Source organism: Cynocephalus volans, chromosome 3, assembly GCF_027409185.1.
Source record: "Cynocephalus volans isolate mCynVol1 chromosome 3, mCynVol1.pri, whole genome shotgun sequence".
NCBI classification, from domain to species: Eukaryota; Metazoa; Chordata; class Mammalia; order Dermoptera; family Cynocephalidae; genus Cynocephalus; species Cynocephalus volans.
This window is the reverse complement of record NC_084462.1, coordinates 68,933,451-68,957,367: the sequence shown is the minus strand read 5'-3', so window position 1 is coordinate 68,957,367 and position 23,917 is coordinate 68,933,451. Positions and strand designations below refer to the sequence as shown.

Here is a 23,917-nt window from a genome sequence, read left to right as displayed (position 1 = left end):
AATTTAGATCTGGATTGAGCTTGGAGATTCCCTATCAGGATGCACCACCTCCCTGGGCTACTGCACAGGTCCCAGGTAACAGACGTCCTAGCTGAGCTGCCAGCTACAAGTTCCTGCCTTCATATGCTCCCAGCTTTCTAAAACCTTGGTCTCTGGGCTCCAATTCCAAGGTGTATTTTTGTAACGTTTGGTTTAGGGTGTTGACTCGGTTATGTGGCTAAAACCAAATGTACTTTTTCCAGTCTCTCCTAGAAGGAGACTTTAGAATTTTGGACTTTGCATGTGACTCGTTTTCTATGAAGAACAGATGGTAGGTTTAATTTTGTAGAAAGAGAATTAAAAACGAGTGAAATCTTACATGATTTCACATTAGTACCGAAACCAAATACATTGAAAACATTGAGTTATTCCTAGTTACAGATTTATGGGTGGCGACGAGAAGTTCCCGGGCTTTCTGTGACAAGGATATCACCAACTTTTGGTTTACTCGGTGCTTCCCACCCCCCACAATCTGTTCTGAATCTTTCTCCATTTTAATCTATTTATTTTTATTTATTGAGCAAGCAATGTTGTAACCATGACTAAAATTTTTAAAATTATCAGAATACTTATCCTGGGTCCAGCTTCAGTAACAGATCATATGTTTTCATTTTTCCATGTCCCCTTCCAGGCTTTTTTCATATGCCCACAGAATCTTTTCATTATTATATTCATGGTATACTTACAAGTTTGTGTTTGGCATTTTTCGCTTAATATTGTATTACAAGACTATTTCCATATTGCTCTGTATTATTCGTGATTATGATGTTTCGTTGAGTCACTAAACCCTAAGTTATTTGGCCATCCTTCTATTTGAGTCATATGTGTTCATCCCCCTTAAGAAGGTTATGATGAAATAAAACTGCCACGGTTGCTGCTAGTTACTGTTCCTAGTCTTCTCTAAGCTCACCTGCTGTCTGTCCTGTGAATCTGATTCACTCAGCCCCATCGTGTTTCATGGAGTCTTGGTTTCTGGTTACTCTGGCTGTGGTCAACTACTATCTCCACACAACTCTTCCAGCCCTGGGCTCCCTTCGTGGTGAGGCTTCTGCCAAGTCCAGACTACCTCTCCCAGCCTTGAGTCATCCCAATAGCTGCTTTCTCTCTTCCAAGTCCTGTGCCAGAGGCAGACCCAGCTCATTTCACGTTTTCTTGGCTACCACATTTTATATGTATATGATAATATCTGTAACCATTTAGATATCATTTAGGATTCTTTACTGCAAGCAACAGAAACTAACATAAGCAATGGGGAATTTATTGGAATGAGTCTTGGAAGCAGGTGGGAAGTGAGGCATACCAGAGGGCAACAACACAGGCGTGGTCTCAGAGCACAGACTGTGGGGTCAGGGAGCTGCTGTTGCAGCGAAGGACTCAAAGCCGTTTGTGTCCACTTGGTCACTTTGCTGGAGATTCACATTCGAGGGAGGATGTGTCTGATTGGCCCACATTGCTTAGCTTGGCTTCAGCAGGCAGGGCCCCTGCGTACATTCCCACCATGCTTTATCCAGTGTGGAGAGGTCTCCCTAAAGTACCCAAGGAAAGGGGAATGATTACCAGGCTGCCCTACATACACATCTTCCCGTGGATGTATATTTACACAAACATCCCTGCCTGACATGAACTAACACTTCCGTATAACTGATCCCCAAGTGTTATCAGTTACAGCATCCAGCTCCACAACTTTGGGGGATTTCAGTTTCCCCCTAAGACTTTCACAATCTCTTCTTTTGCACAGCCTAAGTTGAGTTAAATGGGGATGTGGCTTACCCTGCTCCCATACTTCTCCAAATGTCATCTTACCCCTATACCCACCCTGCGCCCGTCCTTTAAGACCTCCGGTAGAGCGGAGAGAACACCAGTTCGGTTTGAGGGTTGGATCCGCTAGACCACACTGCTGCTCTGTACCTCAAGGACCATATCTGCAAAAAGGAGATAAAAGTCCTTGAAATGAATCTGTGAGTATCAGATGTAAGGTTTGTGTAAAAGCAGTTCAGGCAGATAAAGGATATTTTTGTGTGTCCTCATCACCTATTCTTTCGGTAATCCTCCAACTTGTCTCTCCCTTTTTCCAGTAGCAGATCATAGAAGGGCTGAAGTCATCCAGTGTGAACTCTATCATCCACTCCTTTCCTTACACCAGCATATTGTTTTCCATAATGGAAGATCTCTTCTGTTTATTTTTGTTTGTTTTCTTTTTCTGGTCATTTAAATAACTTTACCCTACATTTTCTTAGGGCCCACATGTCTATGAGTATGAGGTCATTTAAAAGTAACCACTCCAACATCAGTGACCTTCTGTTCACATGTGCACAGTGCAGAATCTTAACCATGCCTAAGGTCCAAATGTTGCTGGAAATCTCCCCAGGAGGTGTCCTGGGTGCTCATAAACTGTTAACAAAGTTTAAAAACTCTGTGACTCTTTCTCTTTAAGCCTCAATTTTTCATCTGTAAAGGATGGACGATAATAGCTTCTTCATGTGGCTGTTTTGAAGATTAAAGCAGATAATACATATAAAGCAATTAGCCCTTTGATTGGGCCATATTCTATACAAAATAAATGGTGGTTGCTATCAGTGTCATTGGTTACATCTGCTAACGTGATGCCCAGAGGCAACCAGCTAGTTACAGAAGGTGCTGGTGGGTGGGTGATGAGGCCACATGCATTCTGCTTTTTCATTCCTGCTGCCCAGTTTGGTGAGAAAAAATTTTTTAATTTGGCTCTTTTAGTTGCCAGGGTCAGAGAACTATTCATATTAGGCTGAATCATATAAAATTATGAATTGTATGAAATTGTAATTTTGTAGATGAAAAAGGGTCAAATATCAGCAATTTTTTGTTGCAATCTAATGCTTAAAGAGAGATATCTGTAAATAGGTTTATTCTCTTCTACCGTCCTATTTCTTGTTTTGTTTTTCAACTAATTAATATATTATAGGGACCTGTCACTTTAACATATATAAATCTACCTCTTTCTTTTTTTTTTTTTAATTTAATTTTATTTTGTCAGTATACAATGTGGCTGATTATTGTGGCCCATTACCGAAACTTCCCTTCCTCCTCCCTCTCCCCGCTCCCTCCCAACAACTTCATATCTGTTTGCTTGTCGTATTAACTTCAAGGACTTGTAATTGTTGTGTCTTCTTCCCTTCCCCCCCCCTCAGTTTATTTGTGTATTTATTTATTTTTAGCTCCCACAAATAAGTGAGAACACGTGATATTTCTCTTTCTGTGCCTGACTCATTTCACTTAATATAATTCTCTCTAGGTCCATCCATGTTGTTGCAAATGGCAGTATTTCATTCTTTTTTATAGCAGAGTAGTATTCCATTGTGTAGATATACCACATTTTCTGTATCCGCTCATCTGATGATGGACATTTGGGCTGGTTCCAACTCTTAGCTATTGTAAAGAGTGCTGCAATGAAAACTGGGGAACAGGTATACCTTCAACTTGATGATTTCCATTCTTCTGGGTATATTCCCAGCAGAGGGATAGCTGGGTTATATGGTAGATCTATCTGCAATTGTTTGAGGAACCTCCATACCATTTTCCATAGAGGCTGTACCATTTTGCAGTTCCACCAACAGTGTAGGAGGGTTCCTTTTTCTCCACAACCTCGCCAGCATTCATCATTCACAGTCTTTTGGATATTAGCCATCCTAACTGGGGTGAGATGGTATCTCAGTGTAGTTTTGATTTGCATTTCCTGAATGCTGAGTGATGTTGAGCATTTTTTCATGTGTCTGTTGGCCATTTGTATATCTTTCTTTGAGAAATGCCTATTTAGCTCTTTTGCCCATTTTTTAATTGGGTTACTTGTTATTTTGTTGTAAAGTTGTTTGAGTTCCTTATATATTCTGGATATTAATCCTTTGTCAGATGAATATTTTACAAATATTTTCTCCCAGTCTGCTGGTGGTCTTTTAACTCTGTTGTTTCTTTTGCTGTACAGAAGCTTTTTAGTTTGATATAATCCCATTTGCTTATTTTCCCTTTGGTTGCCCATGCTTTGTGGTTCATATTCATGATGTCTGTGCCCAGTCCTACTTCCTGAAGTGTTTCTCCTATGTTTTCTTTAAGAAGTTTTATTGTTTCAGGGTGTATAATTAATTATTTACTCTATTTTGAGTTGGTTTTAGTATATGGTGAGAGGTATGGGTCTAGTTTCATTCTCCTGCATATGGATATCCAGTTATCCCAGCACCATTTGCTGAAGAGGCGGTCTCTTCCTCAGTGTATAGGCTTGGTGCCTTAATCAAAGATCAGATGGCTGTAGGTGTGTGGGTTGATTTCTGGATTCTCTATTCTATTCCATTGATCAGTGTGTCTGTTTTTATGCCAGTACCATGCTGTTTGGGTTATTATAGCTTTGTAGTATAGTTTAAAGTCAGGTAGTGTTATGCCTCCAGCTTAATTTTTTTTTGCTCAGAATTGCTTTGGCTATGTGTGGTCTTTTGTTATTCCATATAAATGTCTGGATAGATTTTTCCATTTCTGAGAAAAATGTCATTGGAATTTTGGTGGGGATTGTATTAAATTTGTAGATCACTTTGGGTAGTATGGACATTTTCACAATGTTGATTCTTCCAATCCAAGAGCATGGGATATCTTTCTATCTTGTGTCCTCTTTAATTTCTCTCAGCAGTGGTTTGTAGTTCTCATTATAGAGATTTTTCACCTCCTTGGTTAACTCAATTCCTAAGTATTTTATTTTTTGGGTGGCTATTGTAAATGAGCTAGCTTTCTTGATTTCTCTTTCCTCATGTTCACTATTGGAGAATAGAAATGCTACTGATTTCTGTGTGTTGATTTTGTATCCTGCAACTTTGCTGAAATCATTTATCAACTCCAGGAGTTATTTTGTAGAGGTTTAGGCTGTTCAATATACACGATCATGTCATCTGCAAACAGGGACAGTTTGACTTCATCTTTTCCAATCTGGATGCCCTTTATTTCCTTCTCTTCTCTGATTGCTCTGGCTGGTACTTCCAACACTACGTTGAATAGGAGTGGTGAGAGTGGGCATCCTTGTCTAGTTCCTGTTCTTAAAAGAAAAGCTTTCAGCTTTTCCCCATTCAGAATGATATTGGCAGTGGGTTTATCATATATGGCTTTAATTATGTTGAGATACTTTCCATCTATACCTAACTTGTAGAGAGCCTTTATCATGAATCAGTGATGAATTTTATCAAATGCTTTTTCAGCATCTATAGAGATGATTATATGGTCCTTGTGTTTGATTTTATTGATATGGTGTATCACATTTATTGATTTGCATATGTTGAACCAACCTTGCATCCCTGGGATGAATCCCACTTGATCATGGTGTATAATTTTGCGTATGTTTTGCTGGATTCTGTTAGCTAGTATTTTATTGCAGACTTTTGCATCTATGTTCATCAAGGATATTGGCCTGTAGTTTTCTTTTTTAGCTGTATCTTTACCTGGTTTTGGTATCAGGGTGATGTTTGCTTCATAGAATGAATTTGGGTGAATTGCCTCTGTTTAAATCTTTTGGAATAGTTTGTAGAGAATTGGTGTCAATTCCTCTTTGAATGTTTGGTAAAATTCTGCTGTGAATCCATCTGGTCCTGGGCTTTTCTTTGTTGGGAGCCTTCTGATAACAGCTTCAATCTCTTTTATTGTTATTGGTCTTTTCAGATTTTCTGCATTGTCATGGCTCAGTTTTGGTAGTTTGTGTGTGTCTAGAAATTTATCCATTTCCTCCAGATTTTCAAATTTGTTGGCATATAGTTGTTTATAGTAGTCTCTAATGATTCCTTGTATTTCAGAGGTATCAATTGTAATATCACCTTTTTCATTTCTAATTTTTGTTATTTGTGTCCTCTCTCTTCTTTTTTAGTTAGCCATGCTAATTGCTTGTCAATTTTATTTATCTTTTCAAAAAACCAACTTTTTGATTCATTGATCTTTTGTATCATTTTTTGAGTTTCAATTTTATTAAGTTCTGCTCTGATCTTAATGATTTCTTTCTGTCTGCTAACTTTGGGTTTGTATTGTTCTTGTTTTTCTAGTTCTTTAAGGTGAAGTATTAGGTTGTTCACTTGCCATCTTTCCATTCTTCTGAAGTGAGCATTTAATGTGATAAAATTCCCCCTTAGTACTGCTTTTGCAGTATCCCACAGGTTTTGGTATGATGTATCATTGTTTTCATTGATTTCTTCTTGGACCCATATGTCATTAAGTAGAATGCTCTTTAATTTCCATGTGTTTATATAGTTTCCAGAATTTCATTTGTTATTGATTTCAAATTTTAATCCATTGTAGTCTGAAAAAATACATGGGATAATTCCAATTTTTTGAATTTGTTGAGACTTGATTTGTGACCTAACATGTGATCTATCCTGGAGAATGTTCCATGTGCTGATGAGAAGAATGAATATTCTGAGGTTGTTGGATGGAATGTTCTGTAGATATCTGCCAATTCCAATTGGTCTAGAGTGTTGTTTAGATCTTGTGTTTCTCTGCTGATTCTTTGCCTAGATGATCTGTCCAATATTGATAGTGGGGTGTTCGGGTCCCCTGCTATTATGGTATTAGTACCTATTTCCTTCTTTAGGTCTAATAGAATTTTCTTTATAAATCTGGCGGCTCTGACATTGGGTGCATACATATTTATGATTGTTATGTCTTCTTAATGGATCAATTCTTTTATCATTATGTAGTGGCCCTCATTATCTCTTTTTATGGTTTTTAAAGTCTATTTTATCAGGTATAAGAATAGCTATTCCAGCTCATTTTTCATTTCTGTTTGCATGGTAAATCTTTTTCCATCCTTTCAGTCTTAGTCTATGTGAGTCTTTATAGGTGAGGTGGGTCTCTTGATGGCATCATATAGTTGGGTCCTCCTTTTTAATCCAGTCATCCTGTCTTTGTCTTTTGATTGGGGAATTTAATCCTTTTACATTAAGATTTGTTATTGAAAATTGTTGATTTACTCCTAGCATTTTATTGATTTTTGTTTGGATGTCTTAGGTGTCTTTTGTTCCTTTCTTTCTGATGTACTGTTTGTTTTCTGTATTTGTTGGTCCCTTGGGTTGTAGATAGACTTTCTGTTGGTTTGTTTTCTCTTCATGAATGCCATTTTTATTATACTAGTGGGTTTTTATTTTTCTTGGGTTTTTATGGCAGTGGTAGTTATTTTTCAGGTACCAAACCCAGTACTCCCTTGAGAATTTCTTGTAAGGGTGGTTGTGTGGTGGTGAACTCCGGCAGTTTTTGTTTGTCTGAGAAGTATACAATTTGCCCTTCATTTTGGAAGCATAGCCTTGCAGGGTAGAGTATTCTTGGCTGGAAATCTCTGTCTTTTAGTATTTTGAATATATCATCCCATTCCTTTCTAGCTTTTAGGGTTTGTGATGAAAAGTCTGATGTTAGTCTGATTGGGGCTCCCTTATAGGTGATTTGATGCTTCTCTCTTGCAGCTTTTAAGATTCTCTCTTTGTCTTTGAGTTTTGCCAATTTGATTATAACATGTCTTGGAGAAGACCTCTTGGTGTTGAATACAGCTGGGGATCTTTGAGCTTCCTGAATCTGAAGATCTGTGTCTTTTCCAATACCTGGGAAGTTTTCTGCCACTATTTTGTTGAATATGTTTTCAATGCAATCTCCTTTTTCCTCCCCTTTTGGAATACCCATGACTTGGATATTTGAGCACTTAAGGTTGTCTGATATCTCTCTTAGATTTTCTTCAATGTTTTTAATTCTTTTTTCTTATTTTTTTTTTTTTTGTCTGTCTGTGTTATTTCAAACAGCCCATCTTCAAGGTCAGAAATTCTCTCTTCTGCTTCTGCAAGCCTGCTGGTTAAACTCTCTGTTGTGTTTTTTATTATATTGAATGAATGCTTCAGCTCAGCAAGCTCAGCTATATTCTTTTTCAGGGCATTGATTTCCTTGTACATTTCTTCTTTCAGGTCCTATGTGCTTTTACTCATTTCATCATGTTGTCTAGCTGGGTTTTCTTGTATCTCATTTAGTTTCCTTAGAATTATCATTTGAAATTCCTTGTCAGACATTTCAAGGGCTTCTTGTTCTATAGGATCTAGAGCTTGAGAGTTATTACCCTTTGGTGGTGTACTTTCTTGATATTTCATATTTCTGGTATCTTTCCTTTGATGTTTAGTCATTGTGGGAAGGGATTTCATGGTCCTCTAGTTCGACACTATTGTCTGGCTAGGATCCTGCTGGGGCTGCCAATTTGGCACGGCTGCCTCAGTGTCTGCTCGGTCACCCACTGGCACCTCAGGTGCGTGGTCTCCACAGGACTTGGTCCTCTCCAGGGGGGCGCCTCTCTGGCGCGCACTCGGCTGGGCTGGGGATGGGGTCCAGCAGTGGCAAGGCCTACTTGCTCAGTTGTGTGCTGGCACTGCAGGGCACATGGATCCGTGGATCTCGGCCCTCTCCGGGAGGGCACCTCTCTGGTCAGCACGCACTCGGCCAGGCTGGGGATGAGGTCTGGCAGTGGTGAAGTCTACCTGGTTGGTCATGTGCTGGTGCCATGGGGCGTGTGGTCTCTGCGGGACCCAGGCCTCTCCGGCGGCACACCTCTCTGGTCAGTGCACACTCAGCAGGGCTCTAAATCTACCTCTTTCTAACAGATATAAATCTGTCTCTTTCTAACAGATAAACTGTAGTCCATTGTTTGCATAGATTAGATTTCATTTAGCTAAGCTCATATTTATGGACATTTAGGTTGTTTCCAGATTTTGTTGCTATTCTTACAAAAAACAATGCAATATAAATCTTTATATTATATACGAGGTTACTTCAAAAAGTTCATGGAAAAATGGAATTAAAAGATAATATGAATCCTTCCATGAATTTTTTAAAGACTCTGTGTACAACTTTATGCATTATCTTTCAGTATCTCTGCAGCATGAACTACTAAAAGTAGAGCTGCTGGGCTAATGGGTATGTGCATTTGAAACTATGATAGGTATTGCAGAGTTCCCTTCAAAGACACTACCCCAATTTAGATTCCCATCAGCAGTGAACTTTCTTGCCATATCAGTGTTGTCAAACTTTATCTTTGCCAATCTAATGGATGTAAATGGAATTTTGGTGTTTTATTTTGCATTTGATTATATGTAATGTCAGAAATTTTTCATATGTTTTTATTTATTTTCCCGTTTTATTAGTCAGCTTGGGCTGCCAGACAAAACACCGTAAACTGGGTGGCTTAAACAACAAAAATTTATTTTTCATAGTTCTGGAGGCTGGGAAGTATAAGATCACAATACTGGCCTATTCTTTTCCCCATTGAGGGCTCTCTTCCTGGCTTGCAGAAGGCTGCCTTCTTCCTGTATCCTCACACGGTGGGAGAAGAGAGAGAGAGAAGGAGAGACAGAGAGAGCAAGGTCTGGTCTCTCTCCCTCTCATACGGATACCAATCCCATCATGGGGGCTCTACCATCACAACCTCATCTAAATCTAATCACCCCCAAGGGCACCACCTCCAAATACCATTACACTGGGGGGTTAGGGCTTCAACATATGAATTTTAGGGGGACACACACATTCAGTCCATAACACCTATGCACCACCTGTTCATACCCTTTGTCCCTGTCTCCATTGAATGGTTTGTCTTTTCAGTACTAATTTGTTAAAATTCTTTATAAATGAAGAAAACCAGCAGCTTAGGGTGCATTTCAGAAGCGTCTCAGGTTTTCTGCTTCAGTCTTTACATGTTATGAGTATTGGGGAAAGGACAGTGTGCTGGTGGGCTACGAAGCTTTAAGTTTCAGTGATTTGTTTTTGTCTCTTACCATGATTTATTCTTTGGTTTTGCTGTTTGTCTCTGACTAACAGAGGTCCTGTTAGTTAGTCCTAATTTTAGGAATATTATTGCTCAAAACCCTTGAAAGTTTTCCCTTCTTGCATCTTGCTTCACAGAAAACTTCCTGACTGTCAGGAAAGGAGGAAGGAGGACTGGGAAGGAGTAGAGGGAGGATGGGAGGTTGATGCAACCAGAGGCCAATATCCCAAACCCTCTGCCCCTTATTTTCTATTTGATTTGTTTTTTCTTCCTTTCTCTTTCTGTCCCTCCACCCCCCTTCCTTTCTGTTCTCCTTTTTTTCCTTTGTTTCTGTCTGCTTACTATAAAAACACAATTCTGGAGCATGTGGTTGGATTCCCACCATGGCGACTCAGATGGAATTTCAAGCCATTCACCATAATTCAACTATAAATTAGAGAATGCTTATGAATAAAATAGGATTGGAATGTGGTTTCATGTTTTCTTCCCCTAGGAACCCTGCCCAATTTGGCAAAAGGAAACTAAATTAAGGATGAGATTAGTTGTAGGAAGTGGGTTTTTAGTATAGCTGCATGTTTAATCCAAATATTATAGACAGTGTCTTCGTTATCTGTGTTAATGAGAGATCAGGAGGTGGTGAATAACTTAAATCCCCAATGTGCCAGAAACATATTTCTGCCTTTGTTCGTTTATCCCAATTATCTTTCCACTAGAACAACTATCGAAGTGGATTTATCTCTGCTCATTTTATTCTGCTGTTTTCCACCAACAACATTGGGAGACAACACACTGCAGGGGGAAAAACATGAGGCCAGGAGTCCGGAGATCTCGGTTTTAGTCCTGTCTGTATACCCCTCAGTAGCCTGAGACCGTGGGTAATCCATGCCATCTTTGGGGGGCTCAGTGTTTTTTTTTTTTTTCTGTAAAAGAGGTAAGTAACACCAATCCCCCAGGGGAGATGGGAGGAAGGGGGCACTAAAGGGCTCTGTAAAGTGTAGCCCGGGGCTAGTGCTGCCTCCGCCTAGAGCCAGTCCATACGTGCACGTGCTGTTTGAGCAGTGCCAGATTCTTTCCTTGTCCTGAAAGTTGTAACACACTCTGTGGTTTTCCTAGGGCTGCCATAACAAACTACCACAAACCTGATGCTTAAAACATTAATTTGTTCCCTTGCAATTCTGGAGGTCAAAAGTTCAAAATCAAAGTATCACTAGGGCCATGTGACTAAGGGGGAGAATTTTTCCTGCCTCTTCCAGCTGCTGGTGGCTCCAGGCATCCCTTGGCTTGCGGCTGCATCACTAATCTCTGCCTCTGTCTTCTTATGGCCTTCTCCTCTGTGTCTGTGTCTTCTCTTCTGTATCTTTTAAAGACACTTGTCTTTGGATTTAGGGCCCACCTGGATAATCTGGCATGATCTCATCTCAAGATCCTTAATTTAATTACATTTGTAATGATCCTTTTTCCAAATAAGGTCACATTCACAAGTTCTGGGGGTTGTTAGCACATGGACAGTCCTTTGGGAGGGGGCCACCATGCAACCCTCTAACCATACTTTAGATATGACTTCATATACATCAAGACTGGCACAGTGAGGCACATTTTTTTCCAACCACCGCAGTGAATCCACCACCAGTTTGGTGTTAATAAATCAGGATATCAGGGAGGATAAGAATGAACAAAAGCTTACTTTTTGTTTGTTTCTTTTGTTTTGCATACATATACAGGTAGAAAGCCTTCTCCCCTGGGTGCCCACTTGAGCAGTAGTAAGCTGAGTATATCTATGTGCCCCAGCCCTGCTGTTAGCACACCAAGGTTGGGAACTCTGCAGCCTTGCAGTCACCGCCAACAGCAATCACCCAGAGCTCTCTCCCTCACTTCAGTCTTGTTCTTGCTGTGACCCTGTCTCCAGCCAGCTCACCCACATCACCTGTGACCTCACCTTGTCTCTCTGAACACAGCTCCCATAGACTGGCTGTCTCAAGCTTGGCTCTGGAGAGCCACTGATTTTGTCTTGGTCATGCCCCTACCCCTCTTGTTAGATGCCTGTTTGCTCTCTGGGATCCTTTGCTTTCTCACCCATCCTGCGCTAGTTCCTCCCCAAACCTTCAGGAACCCAACGTAAGCTATGAAGGTTATTCAGGGACTACTCTGTACACTGGAGTGTAGTCAAAGGAAGTCGGCCTCAATTAAACAAGACACATGGCTTCAGGGTGACTGACTCTACCTGAGAGCTGAGCTCTCGCTTTTAGTGAGCACAGTGACAGCTACAGCAGTCTCCAACACTTACTGAGCACTCGTCTGAGGCACGTGGGGCTGGTTTCCTCAGCAGGTCCCCACAGCCACTCTCTGAGGCCACATGTTTCAGTCCGTTTTGTGCTGCTATATATAACAGAAATACCTGAGACTGGGTAATTTATAAAGGAAAGAGGTTTATTTGGCTTACGATTCTGGGACAGCTGCATCTGGCACGGGCCTCAGGCTGCTTCTACTCATGGCAGAAAAGGGGCAGGCAGCTGGTGGGTACAAGCAGATCACATGGTGAGAGGAAGCAAGACAGAGAGAGAGAGAAGGTGCCAGGGTCCTTTTAAGCAACGAGCTCTCGCGGGAACTAACAGAGCTAACAGAGCGAGAACTCACTCATTAATCCCCACCCCCCAGGGAGAGCATTAACCCATTCATGAGTGATCTGCCCCATTACTCAATCAGTTTCTAACACTGCCACATTGGAGATCAAATTTCCACATGAGTTTTGGAGGGGACAACACATCCAAACTCCATCACCACATTAGCCCATCCCTCATCTCCTTGAGATGTCAAGGGTTCAGCCTTCTCAGGTTTGTTCCACATGAAGGGGAAGGTATCCCTGGACCATCTCACTGCTCAGGGTACTTGGGGGATGGAAGAAGGGCACAAATGTGCAAGATCTTTGAGATCTTGAGACAAACAAACAAACAAAAACAAAGCCTAGGTAATCTGAGAGTGTTTTTGCAGATGTAAACCTGAAGTTCATTGAGAAACCCACAATCTAAGGGAAGTCATAAAGTCGCTAAGTATTCTGTTCCATGGGTAGGAGGGACATCGAGGAGAAGCATCTGGAAGGGCAGGGCAGCTGTCTGCTGGGAGACAGCAGGAAGTGCCAGAACGTGGGTACTGGGAGCTGGCTAGACTTGAGGAGTCGAGACCCTGCTGCAGCAGTATGTGACTGGGTGCAGGTCACACAATGTCTCTGAGCCTCAGTTTCCCTTCTGTAAGGTGAGACGGGTCGTCACCAGAGCTGTTGTGAGGACTCATTACGTGTGTAATATGGCACCAAGTAGATGCCTAAATAATTACAGTTATGACTGTGACTCCCCTTTCCTCCTCTAAGGCCTCTTAACTCCCCCACCCCATCCGCCCCATTCAGGGCAGCCAGTCCCTCCCAGGAGCCTCCCCCGTCTCAGACCAGCTGCATAGAGCTCTGCTGCTGCTGGGTCCAGGCTGCTTGTGTGGACCTGGGATGCTCTTCTCCTTGTCCTCAGGGTGCAGCTCAGTGCTGGCCCACAGCTGTTGCTCAGAGCGTGTCTGTGTCACGAAGGAACCACGGTGCACCTGCTCTTAGCACCTAGCCTGGCATAGTAGTTCTCCGTGAAATGAGCCCTTAAGTGGATGGGGACACAGTCGCTCTGTGGATAGAACTTTTAAACTTTCTGACATTGTTCACTTCTTCTGATTCACCATGGAAGCAGGAAGATTATCATTATGGTTACTAACAAATATTTATTTAGTGCCAAGCTCTCTGCTATGCACACGGATGACATAACTTAAATCTCCATGCAGCCTGTGAGGTAGGACCAGTACCATGCTTCTTTAAGACACAGACTCAGACAGATTCAGAAACTTCCCAGCCACACTGCTAGGAAGTGGTGGCCGGGAGGGGACAGTAGGCAGCCTGGACAGCCTGGCTCTAGAGCTGCAGCCCCTAAGCTGCTGTGTCCCATTGCCTTTACTCCAAGGAGAGACACAGGGTGTGACTTCCTTGCAGCTTAAGGGAAGTCCAGTCTCTGGCCTTAACCTGGGGGACCTGGGTTGGAGGTTAAGGGGGACTCCAGAGGGGTAAATGACAGTGAGAGGTGAGGGCACCACGCTGATGATGTCCAAAGCCAGGACCGCATTATGACTTTTGTGGGCTGTTGGGAAAATAGAATAGTTTAATCAGGCCCCCTCGCCTCAGGTCTGGTTGGGTGTGGTGCAGCACATTCTTTGTAAACAAATTGTGTGTGTGTGTGGAGTTAGTGCATGTGTGTGCCAATGTATCTTTTTAGTTTTGTTGCTATTGTGTGTTCCAGAGTTGTGTGGAGCAGTGGCCCTAAACTGCTGGCCGGCAGAGAGCTCAGGTCTAAAAATAGAGCATGTTTACTTTGCTGGCAGCTGCTCAGTTTTTCTTTGGACTTTGCCTGTCGCAGTTGAGTTTTGAGTTTCTCTTTGGAGTGCCTAGCTCCTAGACGTGAGGGTGCAGAAATAAAGACAACTCTTTCTTCAACCAAGGCTCCAAGGACCTTTCCAGTTACCTAGCTCATAGACCTGTGTGAGAAGGGTTTGTGACCCAGTCTGGACAACCGGCTTGAGGGGTCTGTGAGCTCCAGACGCAGCCCTAGCTCTACAGTGGGCCCTTGGCACTTTTGCCTTCGTGGGCTTCTTCCTCTATTAAAAAAAAAAGTGAAAAATTCTATCTTATGTCTGCGTTGGTATAAAGATGACTATAACCCAGGCTGGGTTGTATTCATCTTTGTCCTGATCTGAAAACAGACCCTGTGCCTACTTGCAGCTAGTGGATAAGCTGGCCCAGCTCAAAGCCTATCGCGGGGTGGCGGGGAGCGGTGCTCTGGTCCCCTAACCCGCCTCTGTCTCCGCAGGTTCCGCAGCGGATGGCGGCGGCCGAGGGCGTCCCCGAGGACGGCGGCGGCGGGGCCCCGGGCGTGTGGGGCGCCTGGGGCCCCTGGTCCGCCTGCTCGCGCAGCTGCAGCGGCGGCGTGATGGAGCAGACCCGGCCCTGCCTGCCTGGCTCGTACCGCGCGCGCGGCGGCCCGCGGCCCGGGGCCCCCGCGCGCGCCTTCTCGGGCCACGTGGTGTCCGCCGTGCGCACGTCCGTGCCGCTGCACCGGAGCCGCGACGAGCCGCGCGCCCTGGCCGGCCCCGACGCCGGCCGCCAGGGCCCCGCTGTGCTGCGGGGCGGCCGGCACCCGCAGGCCCGGGGCCACGAGCCCACCGCGGAGAGAAGGTACGCGCGCGCCACTGCATTGCCCCTGTGCCTGCCCCTGTCCCTGTCCCAGTCCCCGCGTGGATAATGCACTGCTTCTGCTGGGTGGGGAGGAATTCCTGGCTCTACAAAGCTCCTTTCACCTTTTGATTTATTTTACAGAAGTTTACATCGTTGAGGCCACTCCCGCCCCACTCTGTGGTTCTGAATAATCTTCAAAGCAAGGCTAATTTTTTTTTTTTTGTATCTTAATCCTTGACTTGGTGTTGTCAGCACCATGCTTACCGAAGTGAGCAAACCGGCCATTCCTATATAGGATCCGAACCTGTGGCCTTGGTGTTCTCAGCACACACTCTCCCAAGTGAGCCACAGGCTGGCCCCCAAAGCAAGGCTAATTCTGAGAAGGCCCTTAGGCACCAACTTTAGGGAGCCCCCTTGGAAGGATGAGTGGGGGAGGGGACCGGGAATGGGGAAACCTGGGTTCCAGTGCTCCCCTGGTGCTGTGGGGAAGAGATTTCTGGCCTCAGGGTGCGTGGGCTAGAGCAGAGGACACAAGACAAGGAGACTTCTAACCCAGGAGGTGATGATATGAGTTGCCAATCCTTGGACAAGTTGAATGTTTAAAGTCTTAGATGCTCCCAACCTGTAGGTTTCAGGATTCTAGGAACTTTTCTAGAAATTTTCTCCCACGTATTTTGAGTGAATAGACCTCTTTGAGGATATGTCTGATTAAGGACCTATACTTTCTTTAGAGTAAATAAAATATAAACTCTAGAAATGGTATAGTGGCATCAAAATAGTTGTATAGCCCTAAAGGCATAAGTAAGTATGCCATACTAGGTACGAGTACAGGGGCTGAGAAGAGCTTACCAGTGAATTAATCAGTAGATATTTACAGATTACTTTGCATTCATTCAACAGTATTTGTTGGGTATCCTAATGCCTAGGTCCCTGATAGACTCTGAGAATACTAATAGAAAAACAATAACAAAAACAAATGAACTTGGACAAGAAGAACAAACAGCATAAGATATGCTCTCTGTGCTTAAGAAATGTATAATTTGGTTGTCAAGCCATGTTAATGCCCCTCCCAAGCAGGGCTCGAGCATGTCAGATGGGCTGCTTTGCCCCTTGTGCCCACCTGCAGTTCAGCATCAGCACAAATGGCCACCATTTCCCACTGTGACCAGTTGCTGCATGAGAGTCCATCTTAGCCCAGTGCTGAAGGCTGTTGTTGCTAGCCGCCTGCAAGTGGAAGGGAGATGCAACCCAGCCACCCTGTCCAGCGACGTGCTCTTGACCTGGTACAGAAGGAGTTTGGGAAGAGAGGACCATTTCCCAGGGAAGGGTGCTTAGCTGAATTCTGAAGGATGGACCAAGTTTGAGTAGATAGAAGAGAAAAGTGAGTTCCAAGGCCTAGCATGGAAGAGATGGAGAGAGACCAGCCCCAAGAGGATGTTTCCTTCTTGCTCTCTTCTTACCTGAGCATCCTCCAATGTCTCTCTGGGACTGAGGGTCTGCTACTACTGAGGGCTTGATATATGTTATCTCCTTTCATCCCAATCATAACCCCATAATAACATAGCTCCGCAGTCCCTTATCTGAAACACTGTGGCCAGTGCGTTTTAGGATTCAGAACTGTTCAGATTTCAGAAAAGTAGTTCAGGGCATATTGCACATATGAATGGCATTCCCTATGTGGTATGAGACAGCATCCCATAATGAAACACGTTATTATTTCTGCAGTGAAACATCTGTATGTTCACACCAAGTAGGGGAAAGGAAAAAAAAAAGACCATAGACAGCATCCCATAATCAAACACGTTATCATTTCAGCAGTGAAACATTTGTATGATCGCACCAAGTAGGGGGAAGGAAAAAAAAAAAAAAAAGACCATAGACAGCCTTATGTCAGTTAAGTTTCCCGCTGAAGAAGTTTTGTCACCATACTGACAAAAACATGAAAAGAAAAGACAAAAACTTGGTTTTCAAAACTCTCAATTTCAGAACTGCAGATGTATAATAGCTAAGGTTTATTGAATGCCTATTTTGTACCAAACACTGTTCTTACCACTTTATACTGACAACCCTACAAGATAGATGCTAATATCGTCCTCATTTTAGAGGTTAGGAAGTGGAGGCCCAGAGAAGTAGAGTAACTTGCCCAAGGCCACACAGCTAGTATGTGAAGAGTCAGGATTCGAACCCAGGCAGTCATGGCTCTAAGGACCTGAAGAAGCAGATGTTACACTTGAGGAATCCGAGGCCCTCGGAGGTTAAACAACCACCCAGAGTTCTAGGGCCAGTGGAAAAGCTGGGATTTGAAGGTGCTGCTGCTGACTCCCAGCTCCCTACAGCCCTTGGCTTCCTGCCAGGTGCCAGCTGTGGGGGTGGAGGGCTGGGGTTGGGTGGGGCGTGGGTGGGAAAGGGGCTTCTCCGAAAGCCTCTGTGGTTAAGAACTAGGAGAGCTGCCTGGGGAACAGGCTCTTTTTGGCCACAGGCCTGTGCTGCAGGCATTCCGTTCCGTGCATTTTGGCAGCAGGAAAATTTTTTTCTCCTAATGTATTGACAAGGGGCCAGTTACTGTTTACTATGAAGTTCCTACAAGTTTTTATCATGCTCTTGTAATTTGACAGTTTCAGATGAAACAATCCAAATATTAGCCTGGGAGGCCTGTGCTGCCGACAAATGTCATGCGCTTCCCGGCTGAGGAAAATCACATTTGCTTATATTTATCAGTCATTAGGAACTTGCACAGTATATTTGACCTCAAGAAGAAATGTCAGCATGTTCTCTGGATGGCTGTCTACTCCACTCTCTGTTTCAGGTTTGAGGTTTGAGGCAAAGGCTGTTGAGATTTAGATGTTTAAGAAACTGTTAGGTTGCTGTGCTAGGCAACTGAAAACTTAATTGGAGCCAGATAACAAATAAAACTATTCAGCTTTCCAACAAATATTTATTAAGTATCTACTATGTTGTAAGGCTCTGGGACAGACACAAAGGTGAATAAAAACCAGGTTATGGGACTTCCAGGCTCTTACTGGCAGGCTAGAACAGTTGTTTGCAAACTTATTATTTTTTTAAGCATAAGAATCCTTTCTGCGAAATCAGCCTTAGATGGAGGCTCAGTTTGTAATACAAATAAAAGCTGAGTTGCTTGGATCGAAGCCTCAGAGACATCGCTCTGGAAACCAAAGGTCTAGATTCAAATTAAGCACTGGTTTTCAACTTTGGCTGACCATCAGAATCTTTTGCCCATCTTTTAGAAATTCTGAGTCACACCCCATACGAACACCAGAATCTCCGAAGATCTTCTTTAGACATCAGTATGATTCCAATCCAGCCAAGTTTGGGAAGTCTGGAGGTACCTATTTGGAAACTCAGTTTTCCATGGAAAAGAATTTGGGAATCGAATATTGTCTAGCAGAGTTTTCCAAGTTTGGTGAGCACATACCAGAATCACTTGCCGTAGGGTAGCACGGCTTATTAAAAAGAGAGCTGCCAAGTCCTTACCATCTCCCTGGCCTAATGAGGATTCTGATTAGTAGGTCAGTGGTATGTCCTAGAAAGCATCATTTTAAATGATGCTGATATATCTCAGAGTTTGAGAACCACTGCTCTGGAGGGTTAGAAAAGATAAGTATGTAAATGCCTTTAATACGGTGAAAGAGTGACAGTAATGATAGTGGCTACCATTTTGGAGCATGTCTTGTGTGCAGGCGCTGTCTCAAATGCATTATAATATGTACAGTTCACACAGCCCCATGGGACAGAAACTGTTATTCACATTTTGCAGACAAGGAAACTGAGGCTTGGAGGAGTGAAGTGACTTGATCAAGATCACCCACTTCAGAAGCAACAGCACTGGAATTCAAACATAGGTCTGTCGGAGTCTGGCCCTAAAAATCTTTTTACTGAAATAATCTTTTTTGAAAGCAAGACTGTTGACTTCTAGCAGGTGTGGCAGAGAAGCTGCTTGGAGGTTGGGCTGTCTGAGCCATGTCTTGAAGGGTGAATGCTATTTCATAGTCAAGTCTTAAAGTTAACTGCATCTTTTCCTTGCAGTGTTCAGCTCCCTTAACCAGGGAAGACTTCTTTGCATCTAGTCCTAGGAACCATGGGGGTTCACAGAAATTGGAAGGCACAGTTGCTGACCTCGGGCCTTACACTGTGGTGGTGGATGAGAGGCAAACCCACAAAATACTGCCCTCCCTGGAAGATGGTAGAGACATGACCAGAGTTCAGGAAAAGGGAAATCCTTGTGGTCTGGAATAGTCAGGGAAGACTGCACAGAGCAGGTAGAATTTGAACCCATCCTTGATGAATAAATAGAATTTACTTAGCTGGGATATACCTGGAAACTTCTTGAGTTCACTTGCTTCCATATCAGGCCTTTGTCTCATAAAAACAAACGCACGCACACTACAGATCCCACTCTAAAAAGCCTCAGAAATAACGTTAGTCTCTTCTGGAGCTCTCCCAAGGATCCTGAGCTTAGGGAAGTTAATTCTCTGAGACTCAGAGGCTTCATCTTTCAAGTGAGAATAATAATAATACCTATAACATGGCGTTGTTGAGTGATTAAATGAAATAATAAATTCATATCCTCTGGCCTATAGTAGATGCTCAATAAATTGTAGCTATAACTCTCATTATGGGTCTAAAGGCTGGCATTAGGTAGTGTGTTAGAGAGAGTTCCAGTAGAACTCAAGTGCTGCATGAGGGATCAGATGGAGAGCTGGGGCCACTCAGGAAGGCAGGGAGCCAGGAGGTGAGGCCTAGTCCAGGAGGTGGAACTCTGGGCGACAGAGCCTGGGTGCAGCCAAGATCCTAGAGCCTGGGCTCCCTGTCCTCTGCCCCTTCTTGTTGTGGCCTGCTCAGAAAAGCCCTCCATAAAGGGTGGCATTCCCCTGTGATTTAGTCGGGGCAATGGCAGCTTGGGCAGGCTGTGGATTGGGGGTGTTCAGCCTGCAGGTCTTGGCCAACAGATTCCATAATGACAGTCAACCAAGTCCTCCCTCACTCCATGCGCAAGGCTCTGTCCCTATGATGGCTAAAGGGAAGGGGGCGGAGGGTGCTTGGTGAGTCCCGCAGAGCATGCAGTAGTGTTGAAACACCCGTGAAATTGAAGCTACTCGGTTGGAGATGCTTCCTGCTCCATTTCTGGAAATGGGTACCTACAGAATGGAGGCAGTGGAAGGAGCCCCTGTTACTATGGGACACACCCCTTTTCTTATCCTCCAATTTTTTTGTGGGTGTCAAAATAGACATAACATAAAATGTACTATCTTAACCACTTTTAAGTGTGTAATTCAGTGGCATTAAGTACATTTACATGGTTGTGCAGCCATCACCATCATCCATCTCCATAAATCTTTTCTTCTTCCAAAATTGAAATGCTATATCCATTAACCAATAACTCCCATTCCTTCCTTCCCCCAGCCTCTGGCAACTGCCATTCTACTTTCTGCGTCTGTGGGTTTAAGTGTCTCATAGAAGTGGAATCATACAGTATTTGTCTTTTTATTTTTTTTGGCAGCTGGCCGGTATGGGGATCTGAACCCTTGACCTTGGTGTTATCAACACTGCGCTCTAACCAACTGAGCTAACTGGTGACCAGTATTTGTCTTTTTGTGACAGGCTTATTTCACTCAGCATAATGTCCTCAAGATTTTTCCATGTTGTAGCATATGTTAGAATTTCTTTCCTTCTGAGGGATGAATAATATTCCATTGTATGGATATGCCACATTTTGCTTTTCCATTCCTCCATCAACGGACACTTGGGCTGCTTCCACATTTTAGCTATGGTGAATAATGCTATGAACATGGGTGTACAGACATCTCTTTGCAATCCTGTTTTCAATTCTTTTAGGTGGATACCAACAAATGGAATTTCTGGATCATACAGTAATTCTATTTTCCGTTTCTTGAGAAACTGCCATACTGTTTTCCACAGTGGCTGTACCATTTTATATTCCCACAACAGTGCACAAATGTTCCAATTTCTCTACATCCTTGCCAACATTTGTTATTTTCTGATTTTTTTTTTGGGGGGGGGGTAGTGGCCATACTAATGGGTGTGAGGTGGTATCTCATGTTTTTGATTTACATTTCCCTGATGATTAGTGATGTAGAACATCTTTGCATGTGCTTATTGGCCATTTATGTATCTTCCTTGGAAAAATGTTTGTTCAAGTCCTTGGACGACCTTCCCTTTGATAACACTGAAACCAAGATGGATTTCTTCCCTTTCTCAAAATGTCTAGTGAAAATGGCATCCAGAAAGAGTCCCTGCTGCCCAAAGCCCAAGTGCACAACCTTACAAAAGCATGTTGCAAATGTCTATCGGCCAGTTTAATTCAGCTCCCACAAAGACACAATAGGAGAGCAGCACCCACTCCTGTCTGAGGACTTCAGGTGACTTTGCACCACTCTGGTTGCCAAAGAGCCTGTTAAGAGGCAGGCTTTCCTTCCCACGGGGCTTCCTTATGTTCGCCTGCATGTCATTCACTACACATGCTAACCAGCTGGAAGCTGGGGAATGGGATGCTTGATGGCTTTAATTCAGATTTTCAAGATACAGAACAGTCATCTCCACCCCAGCAACCGCTCCAAATCACCACTTTCATCCGCTGGAGAAATTTGTGTGTGCCTGGGACATGAAAGTCCCAACTGTGAAAATCATGGCCCCTGTTCTCACTTGGAGGCATGTGTCATATCCCTCGGTGTACAGGGGCAGAAAGAGGTTGAGGAGGATGGGCTTGCCAGAACCTTCCAAGGAAGTAGAGCTAGTTCCCTGTTGGGAGGTAATCTGGTTGGGTCAGGAATGCTCTCGCTGAGGCTGCACAGATTCACTTCTCAGGAACAGTTTGTGGTCAGCTCTCAGTTATTAGTGCTCTGAAATATGATCCTGATTTGTAACACAGGAGAACAAGAGCCAACATCTTGAGAGGCTGTAAACTGCATGATAGTTCAGCTTCTGGGATTGACAGGTTTAGGTTCTCCACGTAACCCTGCCACTTACTAGTTGTGTATTCTACTGATGTTGCTTAACTTTTTCTTGTTGGGGCTAATAATACACCTACCTCATTGGGCTGCTGTGAATTAGATAATTCATGCAAAATGATTAGCACGGTATCTTACAAGCACTCTGTAAGCATGGCTGAATGCCTTTCCCATGCCAGGCACATTGGCAGTTGTTTTATGTGCAGCATTTTATCTCATCTTCATCACATCCTGTGTGATGAAGCTATGTTGTTCCCATTTATGGATGACAGACTCAAGGGTGAGAGAGTACATGCCTACTTGAAGGTCACACAGAAGGCAAGCGAGAGAGTCAGGTTCAAACTTAAGTCTGTGTTACATCCCACCCCGCTCAGACTTATTTACCTAGAAAGCCATTTTTTTTTGTATTTTATATTTAAAATATTATTATTATTATTATTATTTTATATTTATTTTTTAAATTTATTTTTATTTTTATTTATTTATTTTTTTTAACTTTTATTTTGTCGATATACATTGTGGTTGATTATTGTTGCCCCTTACTAAAGCCTCCCTCCCTCCTCCGTCTCCTCCCTCCCCCCCAACAATGTCCTTTCTGTTTGCTTGTCGTATCAACTTCAAGTAATTGTGGTTGTTATATCTTCTCCCCCCCCCCGGTTATTTTGTGTGTGTGTGTGTGTGTGAATTTATATATTAATTTTTAGCTCCCACCAATAAGTGAGAATGTGGTATTTTTCTTTCTGTGCCTGACTCGTTTCACTTAATATAATTCTCTCAAGGTCCATCCATGTTGTTGCAAATGGCAGTATTTCATTCGTTTTTATAGCTGAGTAGTATTCCATTGTGTAGATGTACCACATTTTCTGTATCCACTTATCCGATGATGGACATTTGGGCTGGTTCCAACTCTTGGCTATTGTAAAGAGTGCTGCGATGAACATTGGGGAACAGGTATACCTTTGACTTGATGATTTCCATTCCTCTGGGTATATTCCCAGCAGTGGGATAGCTGGGTCATGTGGTAGATCTATCTGCAATTGTTTGAGGAACTTCCATACCATTTTCCATAGAGGCTGCACCATTTTGCAGTCCCACCAACAATGTATGAGAGTTCCTTTTTCTCCGTAACCTCGCCAGCATTTATCATTCAGAGTCTTTTGGATTTTAGCCATCCTAACTGGGGTGAGATGGTATCTCAGTGTGGTTTTGATTTGCATTTCCCGGATGCTGAGTGATGTTGAGCATTTTTTCATATGTCTGTTAGCCATTTGTATATCTTCCTTAGAGAAATGCCTACTTAGCTCTTTTGCCCATTTTTTAATTGGGTTGCTTATTTTTTTCTTGTAAAGTTGTTTGAGTTCCTTATGTATTCTGGATATTAATCCTTTGTAAGATGTATATTTTGAAAATATTTTCTCCCACTCTGTTGGTTGTCTTTTAACTCTGTTAATTGTTTCTTTTGCTGTGCAGAAGCTTTTTAGTTTGATATAATCCCATTTGTTTATTTTTCCTTTGGTTGCCTGTGCTTTTGGGGTTGTATTCATGAAGTCTGTGTCCAGTCCTATTTCCTGAAGTGTTTCTCCTATGTTTTCTTTAAGAAGTTTTATTGTTTCAGGGTGTATATTTAAATCCTTAATCCATTTTGAGTTGATTTTAGTATATGGTGAGAGGTATGGGTCTAGTTTCATTCTCCTGCATATGCATATCCAGTTATCCCAGCACCATTTGCTGAAGAGGCAGTCCCTTCCCCAGTGAATAGGCTTGGTGCCTTTGTCAAAGATCAGATGGCAGTAAGTGTGTGGGTTGATTTCTGGATTCTCTATTTATTCCATTGATCAGTGTGTCTGTTTTTATGCCAGT

General features: G+C 43.0%; 1 protein-coding gene across 1 annotated transcript in view; it reads left to right on the top strand.

Annotated features, from left to right (window-relative positions):
- Positions 1–12,876: 12,876 nt before the first annotated feature.
- Positions 12,877–23,917, top strand: part of LOC134372567 (thrombospondin type-1 domain-containing protein 4-like) — a 66,238-nt gene continuing 55,197 nt past the window's right edge. Inside the window, exons 1-2 of the mRNA XM_063090029.1 lie at positions 12,877–12,957; positions 14,707–15,071. Coding sequence (XP_062946099.1) covers positions 12,877–12,957; positions 14,707–15,071 — 446 coding nt within the window. The remainder of the gene's footprint in view (positions 12,958–14,706; positions 15,072–23,917) is intronic.